Source organism: Buceros rhinoceros, unplaced genomic scaffold, assembly GCF_000710305.1.
Source record: "Buceros rhinoceros silvestris isolate BGI_N320 unplaced genomic scaffold, ASM71030v1 scaffold8807, whole genome shotgun sequence".
Taxonomy (NCBI): Eukaryota; Metazoa; Chordata; class Aves; order Bucerotiformes; family Bucerotidae; genus Buceros; species Buceros rhinoceros.
This window is the reverse complement of record NW_010420391.1, coordinates 26,337-40,072: the sequence shown is the minus strand read 5'-3', so window position 1 is coordinate 40,072 and position 13,736 is coordinate 26,337. Positions and strand designations below refer to the sequence as shown.

General features: G+C 41.9%; 1 protein-coding gene across 1 annotated transcript in view; it reads right to left on the bottom strand.

Moving 5' to 3' along the window:
• The window catches only part of SYT9 (synaptotagmin IX), a gene marked incomplete at its 5' end in the record, with an annotated part of 29,839 nt that extends 16,354 nt beyond the window's left edge, over positions 1 to 13,485 (bottom strand). The window contains 2 exons of the mRNA XM_010139295.1: positions 9,656 to 10,202; positions 13,134 to 13,485. Of these exons, the coding sequence (XP_010137597.1) occupies positions 9,656 to 10,202; positions 13,134 to 13,485 (899 nt within the window). The remainder of the gene's footprint in view (positions 1 to 9,655; positions 10,203 to 13,133) is intronic.
• Positions 13,486 to 13,736: the final 251 nt, after the last annotated feature.

The following is a 13,736-nucleotide window of genomic DNA, read 5'->3' as shown; positions in this document are numbered from 1 at the left end:
AGGAGGAGCAGGGGCTCCCAGCCACTCCTGCTGTGGCTGTTAGCTGTATGGCAAGCAAGGTTATGTTTTCTGATGTCGTGATAAACTGCTATTTTTAAGATGCCAGATTTGGCCCAAGAACCCGTGTGCGGAATTTTATCCCAATAGTTCATATAATCAACTGTGAAAACCTCCAGCTGTCAGTTGTTTTCTGCTTCCCTGCCCATCACAAGCAAGTTGCCATCACTAGTTGGAAATCTTCTTCCAGATGGTATATGTAGCTTTACTTTTGAGTTTGTCTGATGGAAGTAGTAGTGAATGATTAAGCACTCGTGGAGGTAAGCCGCAGCTTGTGACTACTTTCTTGAGTAAGTAGAGCAAGGTGCTTAATCAAGCAATGAAGTGCCAAAGCATAGCTTTGCAAATCTGAAATGTCATGGTACCACGGACCTTGCTAACGCACTCTCGTCATTTGAGCCTGTCACTTCTCCAAAGTCCATGGTGTGAAATACTCATTCTAATTCTCTGCTAGGGAGCCACAGGGCGGCTCAGACGCTGCCAACAGCTGTATGCTTCATTTGCTCCTGTGAATACTTCCAGTGACTGCAGTGAGACTAACTACAGAAGTTACTATATAGATAATTCTAGAATGTGAGTGTGCACCGCAAACTGCCCTTCAGTGCTTGTGAGGACCCCTGCAGACTGCGAGCTTTGCGCGTGTTTGCCATTCAATCCTACCCAGGCAAGCACAGAGTGGGGGTGCCGTGGCCTGCTGGGTGTTTGCAGGAATCGCTGTACTTTACACACCATTCCTGATACACAGGTATCTTTCCGAATGCACGAGGACAAATCAAATAAAATAGTGAGTTAAAATTAAGATCTCTGCTGTAAAAAGGTAGTAAACCTGGGACTGATAAATCTTGATGAAAAAGCTTTTAGTCAGGCTATAGGTCCTCAGTTTTGCCATTGTTTTTTAGCTCTGCTTTCAGAAGAATAGCTCACTTGCCATGAAGGACTGGTGCCCTTCTGTCCCTCTTCCCTCGGATAGTTTGGCTGCCAGGTACGCTATTTTTTAGGAAGTGAAAGAATGGAAGAGCACAGCTATGTATCTGCAATAATCTCAGCAAGTGGCCCTCATGCTCTTAAGGGCTGGGGACTGAAGGGAGAAAAGCCGTCCTGTAGATCTCTGAGGCCTCCCAGGGACAACTACGGTCTCTACAATATCTGGATTTGTATTTTTTGACAATATAACCAAATCTTAGCCAAATGTATATTTTTTAAAGTTTATACTCTCATTTCTCTCAGTTCAGCTTATTTCTTTCCAACTGCATGATTAGGTGCTGAAAGTCTCCTAGACTAGGAGAAAAGTTGGAAAAGCTGCAGATACCTACAGAGGACATACGTTCCTGCAATACATCCTTATCCACCAGTTACCTCAAACTTCAGTGTAAGTTCTCATGTCTCCCCCTTGCAAAGGGCGTGGGGAGGTCTGCAGAGAGCCCCGTGTGATCATACAGCAAACGGTACAGCCTTATCTTGATTTTGACGAGCACTATTACGTCGCCTGTAAGCACAAACCCCACGCCTCTGAAGCACTACTGTTATGCTCCAGGAATTCCTTCCTTCTGGACAGCCGACGTTTTGTCCTCTGCAGCAGTACTCTGGAAAGATGCTGGAATCCTGGCTGGTCAGTGTGGGACAGGTTACCTCCTCTAACAAGGTTCGGAAGGGGTCAGACAAATCTTTTGGTGAGAAGAGCCTGTGTATAGCGGCACTTTCTTTTCTACCTGTTTCCCTGGGACACAGGTGTCCCAGAAAAGATGACATCATGACCGTACCGCAGCAAGCACACCGTTCAGGGAGTGCTGGGATGCCAGCCTGTCACGCATGCTGTGCAGGCGGCGCTTCCCAAGTAGCTAGGTGATCCCCCGCCCAAATATCCAGTAAGTCTTGGTAAGAGTTCGGAGCACAGGTACAGTTAATCCCAAAGTAAACAGAATAACACTTATTGCTTAAACGTAAGACCATGGGAAAATAACATAGAACTAGGTAAACAGACTGTACAGACCATAAAACTCTGAAATCCCCTGCTTGCTGCTGAAAGATGCCTGACGCCCGTGGTATCTTGTGGGGATTAAAGACTAAAAATGGCTTGAGGCTCTTCACATAAGCACAGTACGTTCAGACAGAAGAATACTTTTCAACTTCGGTTCTAAATATTGAATCTAAAGAGTAGGATTTTTCAGAAATTTTTATGAATCTGTAAGCTATTGAAATGCTTTCTGTGACCTCCACTAGCAAAAGAGACAAAGTAAGCATTCCCCAAACTGTTCAATAATTAAATGTGTGTTTGAAGTGATTTTTTCCCCTGCCTGGCTAAATACATGTTTAAATTGAAAGTTATATAACCCTGCAGAAAAAAGGCTACAGCGCAGTCTAATCTGGAATTACGTGCAGAATGCTCACAGCCAAGATCACCTCAACAGAGCTATTTTAGCTTCAACGCTGTGTGAGCGCTCTTTGCTCACCCTGAAGAACTGCTGCATGCCTGTGAAGTGTAAAACACTGGACCATTTTTTGGTGTGTGGTTGTGGCTCCCAGTAACAGTTTCAAATGGTATAACTAAAGGACAGGCTTGGCTGGCTGGGATCCCACTGCGGCTTTGCTTTACGTGCAGTGTGTGTGTTACCGTGACCTGTTTCACTGACGGCTGTCTCTGAGAGCCTTGTTCAGAGAGGGGTTTCTGGAAAAAAACAATTGGCAGAGGAGGGTGTAGAAGAGGGGCAGAGGAGGCAGAGGTGTATGTAGAACAGGGACAGTTACACTATCTAGTTATCGCTAATCTAGAGAAACAGGAATTTAGGGTTGTGTCTAACCTGGTTTTAGTAAGTGGCTAATGTGAGGGGGCTGTTGCACCAGGGCAACATGTACGATACAAAGGCAAAAGAGAGACCTCAGCAATAAGCAGCATTGATAGGCAGGGAAAGAATCAGTGTGGAAACCAGGATTTAAATTTCACAAGGAATTATGAGTTATTGCCATTCTGAAGCAGAATATCCCTCACTTGACTGAAAACGTCTTGCTCTGATAAAAACTGGGATGATTTGTTCCTATCTCAACTTCCAAAATATTTTAAAATATTGCAATAGAAGGACATTTCAAATGAGAAATCAAAACATTCTGAAATTCCAGTCTTCTCAAAAGACTGCCTTCAAAAGAATTCTTTTCCTTTCAAATTTTCTAACTGAAATGGCCCCATTTCTGCTACCTGGGGTGGGTTTTTTGTCTGCTTTAGTTTCAACTGTGTCTCCTTTGTTTGTCTGTATTTTTTGTAGAGAAATATCCAGACTGAAAAAGCTCACTTGGAAGTTCTGATGGCCGTGCTCCCGGGTTCTGCAAAGTTGTAGTGGTACATAAACATATACACAAATCTCCAATTATAATTTGCTTAAACTAGTCCCCAAACCCCAATAAATGTTAGCTGAGACTTCAGCGATATTACAAGATTCATCCTGTTTCTGGCCGTGCCTGTGGTTCTACAAGGTGATCACCTACACTGAAGAGTCATCTTTGCTTAGCGCCGAGCTCGGAGCACTTGTAGCTCTCTCTCGGGACTAGCTCTCGGTGCCTAGCTGCACCTCAAAGCAGTGCTCTTCAGGGCGTTTGACTTTTCATTTACTTCAGACCCTTCCCAGGTTTTATTGAATATTATTCTCACGGTTACCCAGTTGCTCCAAACAGAATTAGGCATCTGCTGTCTTTAAGTTTTTTGAAAACACATCAATATTTTCTCTCCACCCTATAAAATTATACATGACTGTATCTGTCCTTTGTTTAGCCATGCTGAGTGCTGTCTTCTAATCGTTTAAATGTAATTTCTGACAAATCTTCTCCTACAAAGTAATTAGCAAAATCATTAGATTAAAAAAGAAAACATAAAAAGACAAAAGGAAAAGCCCAGTTTTGAAAATGAACCTATTTAAATATGTGATTATTAAAAACAATGTAAAAACTGTAGGAGAAACACTGGTTGCAGCCATTCTCTGGTGTACGATGACTACTGTACGTGTTGTGCTGATGCTGAAGGCTAATTAATTTCTTCTTCATCCTTACAGCGGTGATCCTTAGGATCACCTGAAGGATTAAAGATCGGCGACATTTCAGCATCTTTCGGCTATGAAATGATTCAGTACACACGGACTTCTATTTTTTCTATTTTAACATTGATTAAATTTTGTTAACCACTGTAAACATTTTAAATGCTCACTGCCTTCGCTCTTCTAAACCCAGCAACTTGCCAGAAAAGGAATTTTAGCAATACTAGCTAAAACATCTTGACAAGTCAAACATTTTTTAAAAGCCGAGTAGGTGGACGGAGTTGACTCACTGCCAGCTACAGTATCTGCCGTCGAAGAAGATCAGCGCTGCCACACGGAGAGGGCTGAGGCTGCTGCCAGCAATCTGCAGATTTTGGACCCAGTCTCATTTCTGCTATTCAGTGGTGTCATGTCTTGAGCAAGTCACATCCTTTTTGCCTGCGTCTGTTGCACTGTCCGTGAATTAGGGACAGTATTAACCTATGTCTTTCAAAGAAGGAAGTGTATTTTCCTCAGGTTTTGAGGGTGTCACCCTAAGGACTATGACCTGCACTTATGCACGTGCATTTGGCACACGTATTGCTCACAGCCTCGTATCAGGAATGGTCCTGAGCAATGCAACCTCTGAGGAATTTTTTTTCAGTTTGAGGACAGAATAGTATTGAACTGCAAAAAATCTAGTAGGTTTGGTCTGGTTTCAAAATTTTAGACTTTTATTATGCTTTCCATAAACAACTGATTGAAATAATTTATTCTTTTTTTATCTCTCTTCCACAGATACTGTGGTTGGCATTAACATCTCTGAAAGAAGGAACTAGAAACTTCCTTCTGGTGTTGTTATGATTCCAGTTGCATCTCAGTTATACAACATAAATGGCTAAAAATACAAATTCTCAAATCTTTCTTTCCTGGGCAAACTTGAGAACAATGGCAGCAAACAATTAGCATTTCTAGAATGCAGAATTCCAAATACTTATAACCATCCGAGTTTTTAACTCTCTCTTTATCACGTCACCAGCATATATACCAACATGCAACTTAAATCCATTATTTTTGTTTTAAATACGGTTTTTTTACTGCTTCTGTGCCAAAGGAATTCAGCGCTGCCTGACACGCTGGTGTATTCTTGACCACTACATATTATAACCTAAAAGAGCTTGAAGATTCTTAAAAAGAGATGCCATCAATTTCTTGGCTTTGCAACTGGTAGCACATGCTGCCTCTTTCTGGATGGCAAAGGAAACAACTTGAAGTACCCTTTGTGTTCCTTTAGAGCTTTGAACGACCCAGAACTATCTTCTGGATTTTCAGCAGACCATACCCATTCTCTGAAGTCTGTGACATGTTACTTCTCAAATTCTATGTGTATTATGCAGGGCTTTCTCTGTAATCCCTTCTCTATTTCTTTCGGAAATATTTTTCTTCCATATTTTCACTCTCGTTTTGTACCCTGATAGATTGGTTTTGGCCTGTGGAGGCTGGATGCTACACACTTCAATGCTTAGCTAGAAACAAAAGCAGAAGTACTTCAGAAGAGCCATATTCAAACCAAAGTAAGCCCTTGAAACCTTTTAGTACTCCAATTGTTTGCAGATAAAGAATAAACCATGGCTTGAATCTGACCAGCTGCTTTCACCTTTATCTGAGTTTTAATTTGCATGAAGTAATCCAGGAAGATGCCTCCTGTGTATCCACCTTCACAGGAGATGGATGCAGCAAAGAGCCTCAAAGGAACCACAAGATAAGAATAAGTGGTAGCAGTCAATATGGTAGCTACAATTTATAGAATATTATGTGCATAATCACTGCAAATCCTGCTGGAAATATCTGAAAATAGAAGCTTATAGAAAGATTCATGAAAACAGATTAGTCTGGGATGTTCTCCGGGTGAGATGAAAGGTGCCAATGGGGTGTTATGAGTAAGATTTCTTTTTTTAAGTGTATATATAAGTTTAGGCATTCAGAAAAAGAACAGTTTTCATTGTACCATGCCCAGATCTCAAGTGTAACTGTATTTGACATCTGAAAAGATAGTGTCAGTGTCAAAAGCTATACATACTATAAGACCAATGTCACAAATTTGCTTCTCAAGTGGCCCAGCTAAGAATGGAAATTTACATTGTTCTTTCTTATTCCTATAATCCCCCTGTGCTAAGTGGAGGCCACTTTCAAATACTCTTCTTGTCTAGAAAGATCACCTGCTTAGCAAGAGACAAAGGCCAAGCCTTTGGAGAATTCAGCCAGCCAGTATGAACCAGAACTAGATTTCCAGCTCACAGAAGTCCTTCTCTGTGCCCTTTAACTGCCTGCTGATGTTTAACAAGCAATTCTTGAGAAAGTATTTTTCTTTCTGGGTGCACAGCAAGTTATGCAAGTGGATAATTAGATTCTTCTGAAAGAGAAGGTTCTCCTGTATCTGAAAGGGACTGACAGCATCTGTCCTTCATAGTTTATTTTGTGACAAAGCCATGTATTTTTCCGTAATCACTTTTGGGTTTGAAGTATTAACAAGGAAGTATTAACAACTTTCTTCACTTCGGAAGATGCCATCAGTCCATGAACATGACAGAAACAAACAGCCCTTCATACCCCAGCCCTGCACTTGTTTTAGAGGCTACTAAAAAAACCCATATTGACTACTGAAACCCAGCCTAAAAGTAAAGAGTATCTTTTTCTTTTTCTTTTTCTTTCTTTCTCCTTCTTCGTGATGAGCCAACATCCAGTGTAATCTGTCTGGTAGATATACACAATGCTCATTCATTTGATGTTCATCTAAAATTGATCCACTTAATTATTTCTTCCATGAAAATGAAACAGCCCTCTGCCACTTTTTTCTGCTTGGAAAACATGTCAGTGTTACAGGAGCGTCATCATATGCTCAGAGGATGAGGGATTAGAAGAACACATATTTTGATATTGGAGATTTGTGTTTGGAGGCAGATTGCTTTTGAGCGTGTAGGAAAATTTTATGCTGATACGCGTCTGTGTTATGAAATAATTTCAAACTCTGGGATGGTAGCAGATGTTACAGTCCAAAGAATCGAAACCGTTAGTTTTGGACAAAGAAACCTTCCAGTGTTATTAGAAAACAGAAGAAAGCACATGGCACAATAGGTCCTGCGATGGCGTTGTGTGCAGTGAGGCTGGCGTTGCAGGCGTACTCCACAGAGCTCGCCTGACGCAGGCTGTCTTGCTGGGCCTTGAAGGATCTGGTACATTCTTTTATATTACAGTGCCAAATTGGTTTGTAACATAATAAAACGGAGAATGTCAAATAAAGGCCTTTGGGATCGCTGGTTATGCAGTGTAATAAGCTGCACAAGTAATTAAAATGAATGTACTCTTCAGAAATATGACAAACTTGTCACGTGTAGTTGCATGGACCTTCCGTTTTTGTAGTACGTTTCCTTGGCTAACCCTCCTGTGCTGCGGTCTTCGCTGATCTACAGTGAGTGGATTTCCTCCCACGAGTTGGCCCAGCATTTGTCGAGTTTGTAATTACATTCAAAGATAAAATGATTGTAAACCTGCTACAGTGGGGACAGTTTCTGTTTGCAACCATAAACTGTCCAGCAGTGCTCAAAACTTTGCTGAATGTCTTCTGGAGATTCCCTGGCACTGCCTGCTGGCCTGCTGTGGAGTGCAGCCGCAGGAGGATTCGCCTCAGCAGCGTCACCCAGGAGCCCACAGGATTCAGCTTCTGCTGACGGTCTGAGAGATATCTCAGACAAGAAAACGTGCTGCGGCTTGGTTTCTTAAATGATGCTTGGAAGGTTTCTCATAACTTTACGGAGCAAGTTCTAGCCTTTGAAATTCTGGAAATATTAATTAGTAGACTGAGTACTCCTCACTTCCATTTATCTGATACTCTTATCTCGGAACTCACATCAGCCAAAATTGGATTATGTCTCCTGTGTACTATGAGCCCTTTGCTTTGAAAAGGTCTCCGTTAGCTGAAGCCTCAGTGACAAGTCTAGATGGCAGGTCACGTGCTCTGTTTGGATAAACAGGGTTACACTTCACACAAAAATTAATATTAGTAGGAATTACTAAATGACTCATGTTTCAGTCCTGAATTTAATTTCAGAGATTACAGAAAATCTAAATACAAACTATATGCCACATCGCTTTTGAAATTTGGAAGGGGAAGTAATTAAAAGGAAAATACTAGAGCCAGTCTTTTGCCGAAGTTAAAGCATGGAAAAGGAGGAGTACATCTCAAAGTAACTCCACATGTGTGTGCATCCAACTTTCAGCCAACGGTAAACTGGAAAGTTGAGCCTGGGACACGTAATGCTGTACGAAGGCAGGCTGTCACTTGGAATGACTGTCACCTGCTCTGTCAGAGTCTTACTTTTCCTTTGCAGCTGAAGAGCAGTAACTTTCACAGAAAAGCCAGATCCATCCTTCTCTGACACTGAGGGTCCATGCCCTTGCTTGTACCTTGAGAGAGGGAACTGCTAATGCTGCTGCTGCAGTTCCATCCCAGCATGGAAGGGGATTGTGTGCTGGGTCCACAGCACAATCCACACGAGTAAGAACAGTTTGGTCTTTAATATGGGCGTGCTGGCAGACCAGAGGTATGAGGTGAGGGTCTGAATTCAGGTAATATTTGTCTCAGAACATCCTTTACTTTTCAACATCTTCTTACACTGAAGACTGCTTCCCTGAACTGAGGTCTAACAGACTTACACTTTGATCTTACTGATAAAGAGGTTTGGTTTATTTGTCTCTAAAATGTGCATTCCGTTTGAGAATGGTTTGACACAGCAATGGAAATATTAACTGGCTCTTGGCACTAGTACCTTCACTTTGTGGATTTCTATAAGGATTCATTAGGATGTGCGTTTTTAATTTCTAATAATATTAGAAAGAGGCTGGCTCATGCTTTGAGAAGAAAGCTCTTTCTTCTCCAAAAGTTGATTTGTACCTAATAAATAATAGAATTCCTGCATAGAATTTGATAGCACAGACCTTGGGATAACAGAAATACAGACTTATTTTATATGTTTCCCATCTCCCTGTGTAACAAAGTGATGCCAAACAAAGAGTTAAACCAATTCATTGTGTTTCATTGCTTTCATAGAACAGCACTGGCTGAAGGCTGTTTGCCTGGATTACGGATGTGGTAGCATCTCACTTATGACAAATAGTAACACGAAGGACTGAAGATCACTACGTAAGAAATCTGGAATCTGCAGTTCTGGGTGATTAGTATGCTGCAATTTATGTGGCAAATCATGTAAAACACAAAGACAGGCAAAATAAGAGAAGTGGTATTTCCTTAAGTAAGTTTTAGATCAAGTAAGATTAAGAGAAAAACATTCTCCAGCTTTTCTACCCTATCAGCAGGGCAATGACTAAACTCACTATCTCCTACACAAGACATTCTTTAATATATCCAAAGACGGAGAAATGAGGACTGAAAATGTACTGTCAATTCCCTTGGATTAAGGTCAAGGCTTGAGAAAGAGAGAAAGTATTTTCCTTCACAAATTTATGAGACAATTTCAGTTAGAATCAGATTAAGGAAATAAAATCTGAAAAAAAAAATCAAAAAGAAAAATTATAATACTTACATTGGTGACATATTCAATATCCTTCCAAATATTACATTCCCTGGGAAAATCTGCCAAATCTAAAAAATTATCCACTATCACTTGGCCAATCAAGTCATGCCTGGAGAATCTGTCAAAGTCATACACAGAGAAATGGAGTTTCCTTGTGTTCAGATCATTGTATGGGACAGCAAATAAAAAAACTTCATCAAATACTGGATTTAGGGTCTTTCTGTGCACTTTAGTCTGGTGTTTTGTTTTCCTGTCAGGAAGCAGATAGATCTTCACGTATGGATCTGAAGTTCCAGAGAAGTCCTTTGCTGGCAGGTTGATGGCCTTGTGTATCTTCACTATCAGCTGCTCTAAATCACAATCATACTTCAGAATGAAGTTCAGTTTTCCGCACGCCTTGCTATTACTCCTCCGGCCGTCGTCTGTGTCCACTGATCTTTGTTTATACAGCTCTGGCTTAATGCGGCCAATCCCCGTCAGTTGCTCTTGTTTCTGAACCTGCTGGATGTTGAAGTCAGGATTGGAGAGGTTGAGCTGTCTTCGGATTGAATTATGCCTTAAGTGAAAATGAGAGAATTGAAATGGGTTGTGCTGAAGATTAGAAGAATCTGTGCCCACACACACACCAAAGATGATTTTCTCATTTGATATATTTTTGTAACATACGATGGGGTCAGATTTTTACTTGCATAAAGTGATAAAGCCTGGTACCCAGAAGTTATGAGAGCTCACCTTCAGCATCGGACTGCTAATACCACGAAACTTTCTGTTCCTGTCTCTCAGACTAGTGGTATGCACTCTCCAAACCTGGCTGAAGAAATGCAGTGACAAATGCAAATTCATAGCCATTGTGAATCCAAAGGCTCTGCCTTATTGGTGGCTATAACGTGGTATGATAAAAACTGTAGCTGTTCTTACTGGTTACCATTTTCAGTGGAATGTTTGAAATGAGTTACATTATGTGAATGGCAACAGGGTCTGGCCTATTACGCCAGCCGAGCTTGCTGATTTCTGATTCTAAGGTGAGGCTGCACAAAGGAGGAGGTTTCCTGTCATCTCTGCATTTTACTTACTTGTCGATTCCTATGACTACTTCATTTACAGGTGAGCTGTTCTGCTCTGAAATGCTTTGTTGACCACTCCAACAGTCGTTGTGTTTTTTTTTCCTTTCATACCTGATGTAATAAGCTCTGTGGTACTTTGGCTGAAAAGCTCCTTTAGTTTCATTACTTGAAGAAAGGAAGCTGCCTTTAGCTTTGGTCCAGTGAAATTTATTACCTGGAGTCACTCAGTTATTGTGATTGAAATTTCCACTTCATGAGATGGTAGCGGAAATCAAATTTGCAAACCCTGTTGGGGTAGTGGGATGTGAAAATTGGATTAGGCAAAAATCCTAATCTCATACGAGTTGGATTCCACTTTTTTGTCCTATTCATATGCAGCAAGCATTCAGTGTAGTGGAGTACCACAAGCTGTGGCTGAACATAGAAAGAGCATGTGGAAAATGCTAGCACAGGATTAGTCCAAGCTACTTGTGTTGAACGTAATCAGCAATAGCTCCTCTGCTATCACTGTTCATTCATTGCTTCTAAATATGTTTGTGCATGCTTAAAACAGGAACAGTCCTGATATACCTCCCTCATTTTTTCTCGCGTTGCATAATAAATAATTTTATAGATATACCTTACTCATTTCCATGATAAAATATTATCACGTCACAAAAACGTATGTATTTATTGTTCAACCCTTAAGCTCTTTGTGACAGTGGTAGGTGCGGAATATCCTGGAGAGGAATAAAAAGGAGGGTGCTGGAGAGACAGCTTAGCAGGGATTGTAGCAAGGGCGGGTGCCTGGTCTCTGTGGGCACAGCTGGCTACCCAGTTATGCCAGAGAGCCGCAGAGACGAAGGTGAACAAACGAAGGATGCAGTACAAGGAAGATGGGCCCCTCCTGCTCAGTGGAAGAATCTTTTGGAAAAGACCTGGGCAAAAGTACGGGACAATGAAAGAGAGAAGTAAGAGCAAAGCCTGTGTTAGCAGATGGCCCAGCACAGGGCTGGGAGCTGGACAACTCATGCCTTTGTGGACAGAAAGGCACTCCAGCCACCGGCTGGAGAGAGCCAGACTGAGAACAGCTGCCAGAAAAGGCTCTGCAGAGACTCACAGGAGTGAAGACAGTTCCCATGCACTCAGGTTGCTGAGGGAAGTTCTTTTAGAGGCTGGGATTGGTGCTGCTTCTTGTGAGAGGACTATGCTGTGGTGATACTGTGCATTTGTTATTTCATTAAGTATCAGAATTGATGCCCTGCTGTAGCAGAGAAAGCCTGTACCTGACTCACTACTTTCACCATAAGAAGGACCCAAGTGAGAGCTCTTGGTGTTCCATTTTCGATGTGAATCATCTGTTGTTAATGAATCTCACAACGTGCTTATTTCCCAGCAGTTTGAAAACACAGCAGCACCAGCCTTGTACTGTACTTCTGGGCTATTACTCCTCAGTTGGAATTCAACCTCGTGTGGTGGGGTGCAAGCCTCAGTATCCACAGTCATGGCTTTGGTCTCCTCACAGACTGCTATTGCTACAGCACCGTGTGCCCAAGCCACTCTTAGCTAATCTAAGGAGGAGGGGCACCTGGAGCTTTTGCTGCACAGCATGGTAATATTCTGGGGACTTCTCACGGGGACATGCTTTGGGCAAGTGGCAATTACTGAGCTGGCTGCTAGCTGCTGTCATCTGGCCCGTATTCAGGTGCGCTTGTGGCAAAAGCCTAAGCTAAACTTTTTCTCCCAGAGAGCCAGAAGGGAGGCTAGCAAAGAGCAGCTGGGCTGGTGCTGTACCTTGTCCAGTGAAGTGTGCCTGCTTTGGTTCAGAAATGTAATGGCTTTTCACCTGCTGATCCTTATTGTGTGAAACACAATCCTTCTATCACTTGCCCCCTGCACTCTCTCTCTTTCCTCCTCACTTCTGAACTGGTTCTCCAGTTCCCCTGGAGATCTCACTGACTCTTGTTCAGTCACTTTTCCCCACAGTCATGATTGTGGCTAAAATCTATGATTTTAAATCCTATTTCTAATTCTTGCAAGTGTTTCATTAGCTTGCCCTACTTTTCTTCTTTGGCTGTTTTAAAAGAGATAGAGTGTTCAGCATCTCACTGCTAAGTGCAAATGAATGTGCTTTACAAGCTAAATCTAGGCTTTTCTGGTGCTTTAAGGGACACAGTGCTCTGTCTTGTTCGGCTTCTGAGGGAGAGGCACAAATGAGACAGTGGTTGATAGAAGAGTGGAAATAGCATTGTGATCCTGCCCTTTTAGCTTTGAAGTCCTTCGAGGTTTGTGCACCTCGAAGAATAACTTCTGTGTATTTTTTTTTTAAGAATGTGGCAAATAAATTACACATTTTAAATAGATCAGTGTGCTGGATAATCCAGCTATGCTCTTCTGACCATATCTGTATTAATGAATATCAGAGAGAAACTGGAGTTACTGACCGAGCAGAAGAGGCTGGCTCAGTGATCTGACGATGCATTCGCACATTGTGTACGCAGTTCTCCTTCGTTCCTGCCTGAGCATCTAATGGAATATCAGGGGAGGTGTGGCTGATCTTCATGGAGGACTCTGGATAGGCTGTGGGCTGACTCAGATAATCCTCACTGTAGTCACGGTCATTGGTCTCTGTATCTGTGTAGTTCAGTGATTCCTGTTTGTTGTCTTTGTTCCCAAATGGCAGACCACGCTCTCGCCAAGGGATCCAGCAGAGCTTCCAGGACACGAACAGAGAGACACCAAACAGAGCAAGACCACAGGCTGTGACAACTAAGGAGAGCAAGCTTATTGAGATATCTGCAAACGAGAAAAACATGCATGTCACATCTTTGTGCTCTTTGGAGCAAGGCATACAGTACGGGGAGTAAACATCTCTGGACTGCAGATCTACAAACATGGAATTTTGGTCCCTATAACAGCTGCATAATAGAAATACATTAAATGTTCTATTCTTGTTTTTCCCCTAAGAACAAAGTTTAACCTTGTTTGGAACTCAGTGTGAGGCTTATCTTGATAGAACTTAGTTTATATTTTCCCTCCAAAAGCTG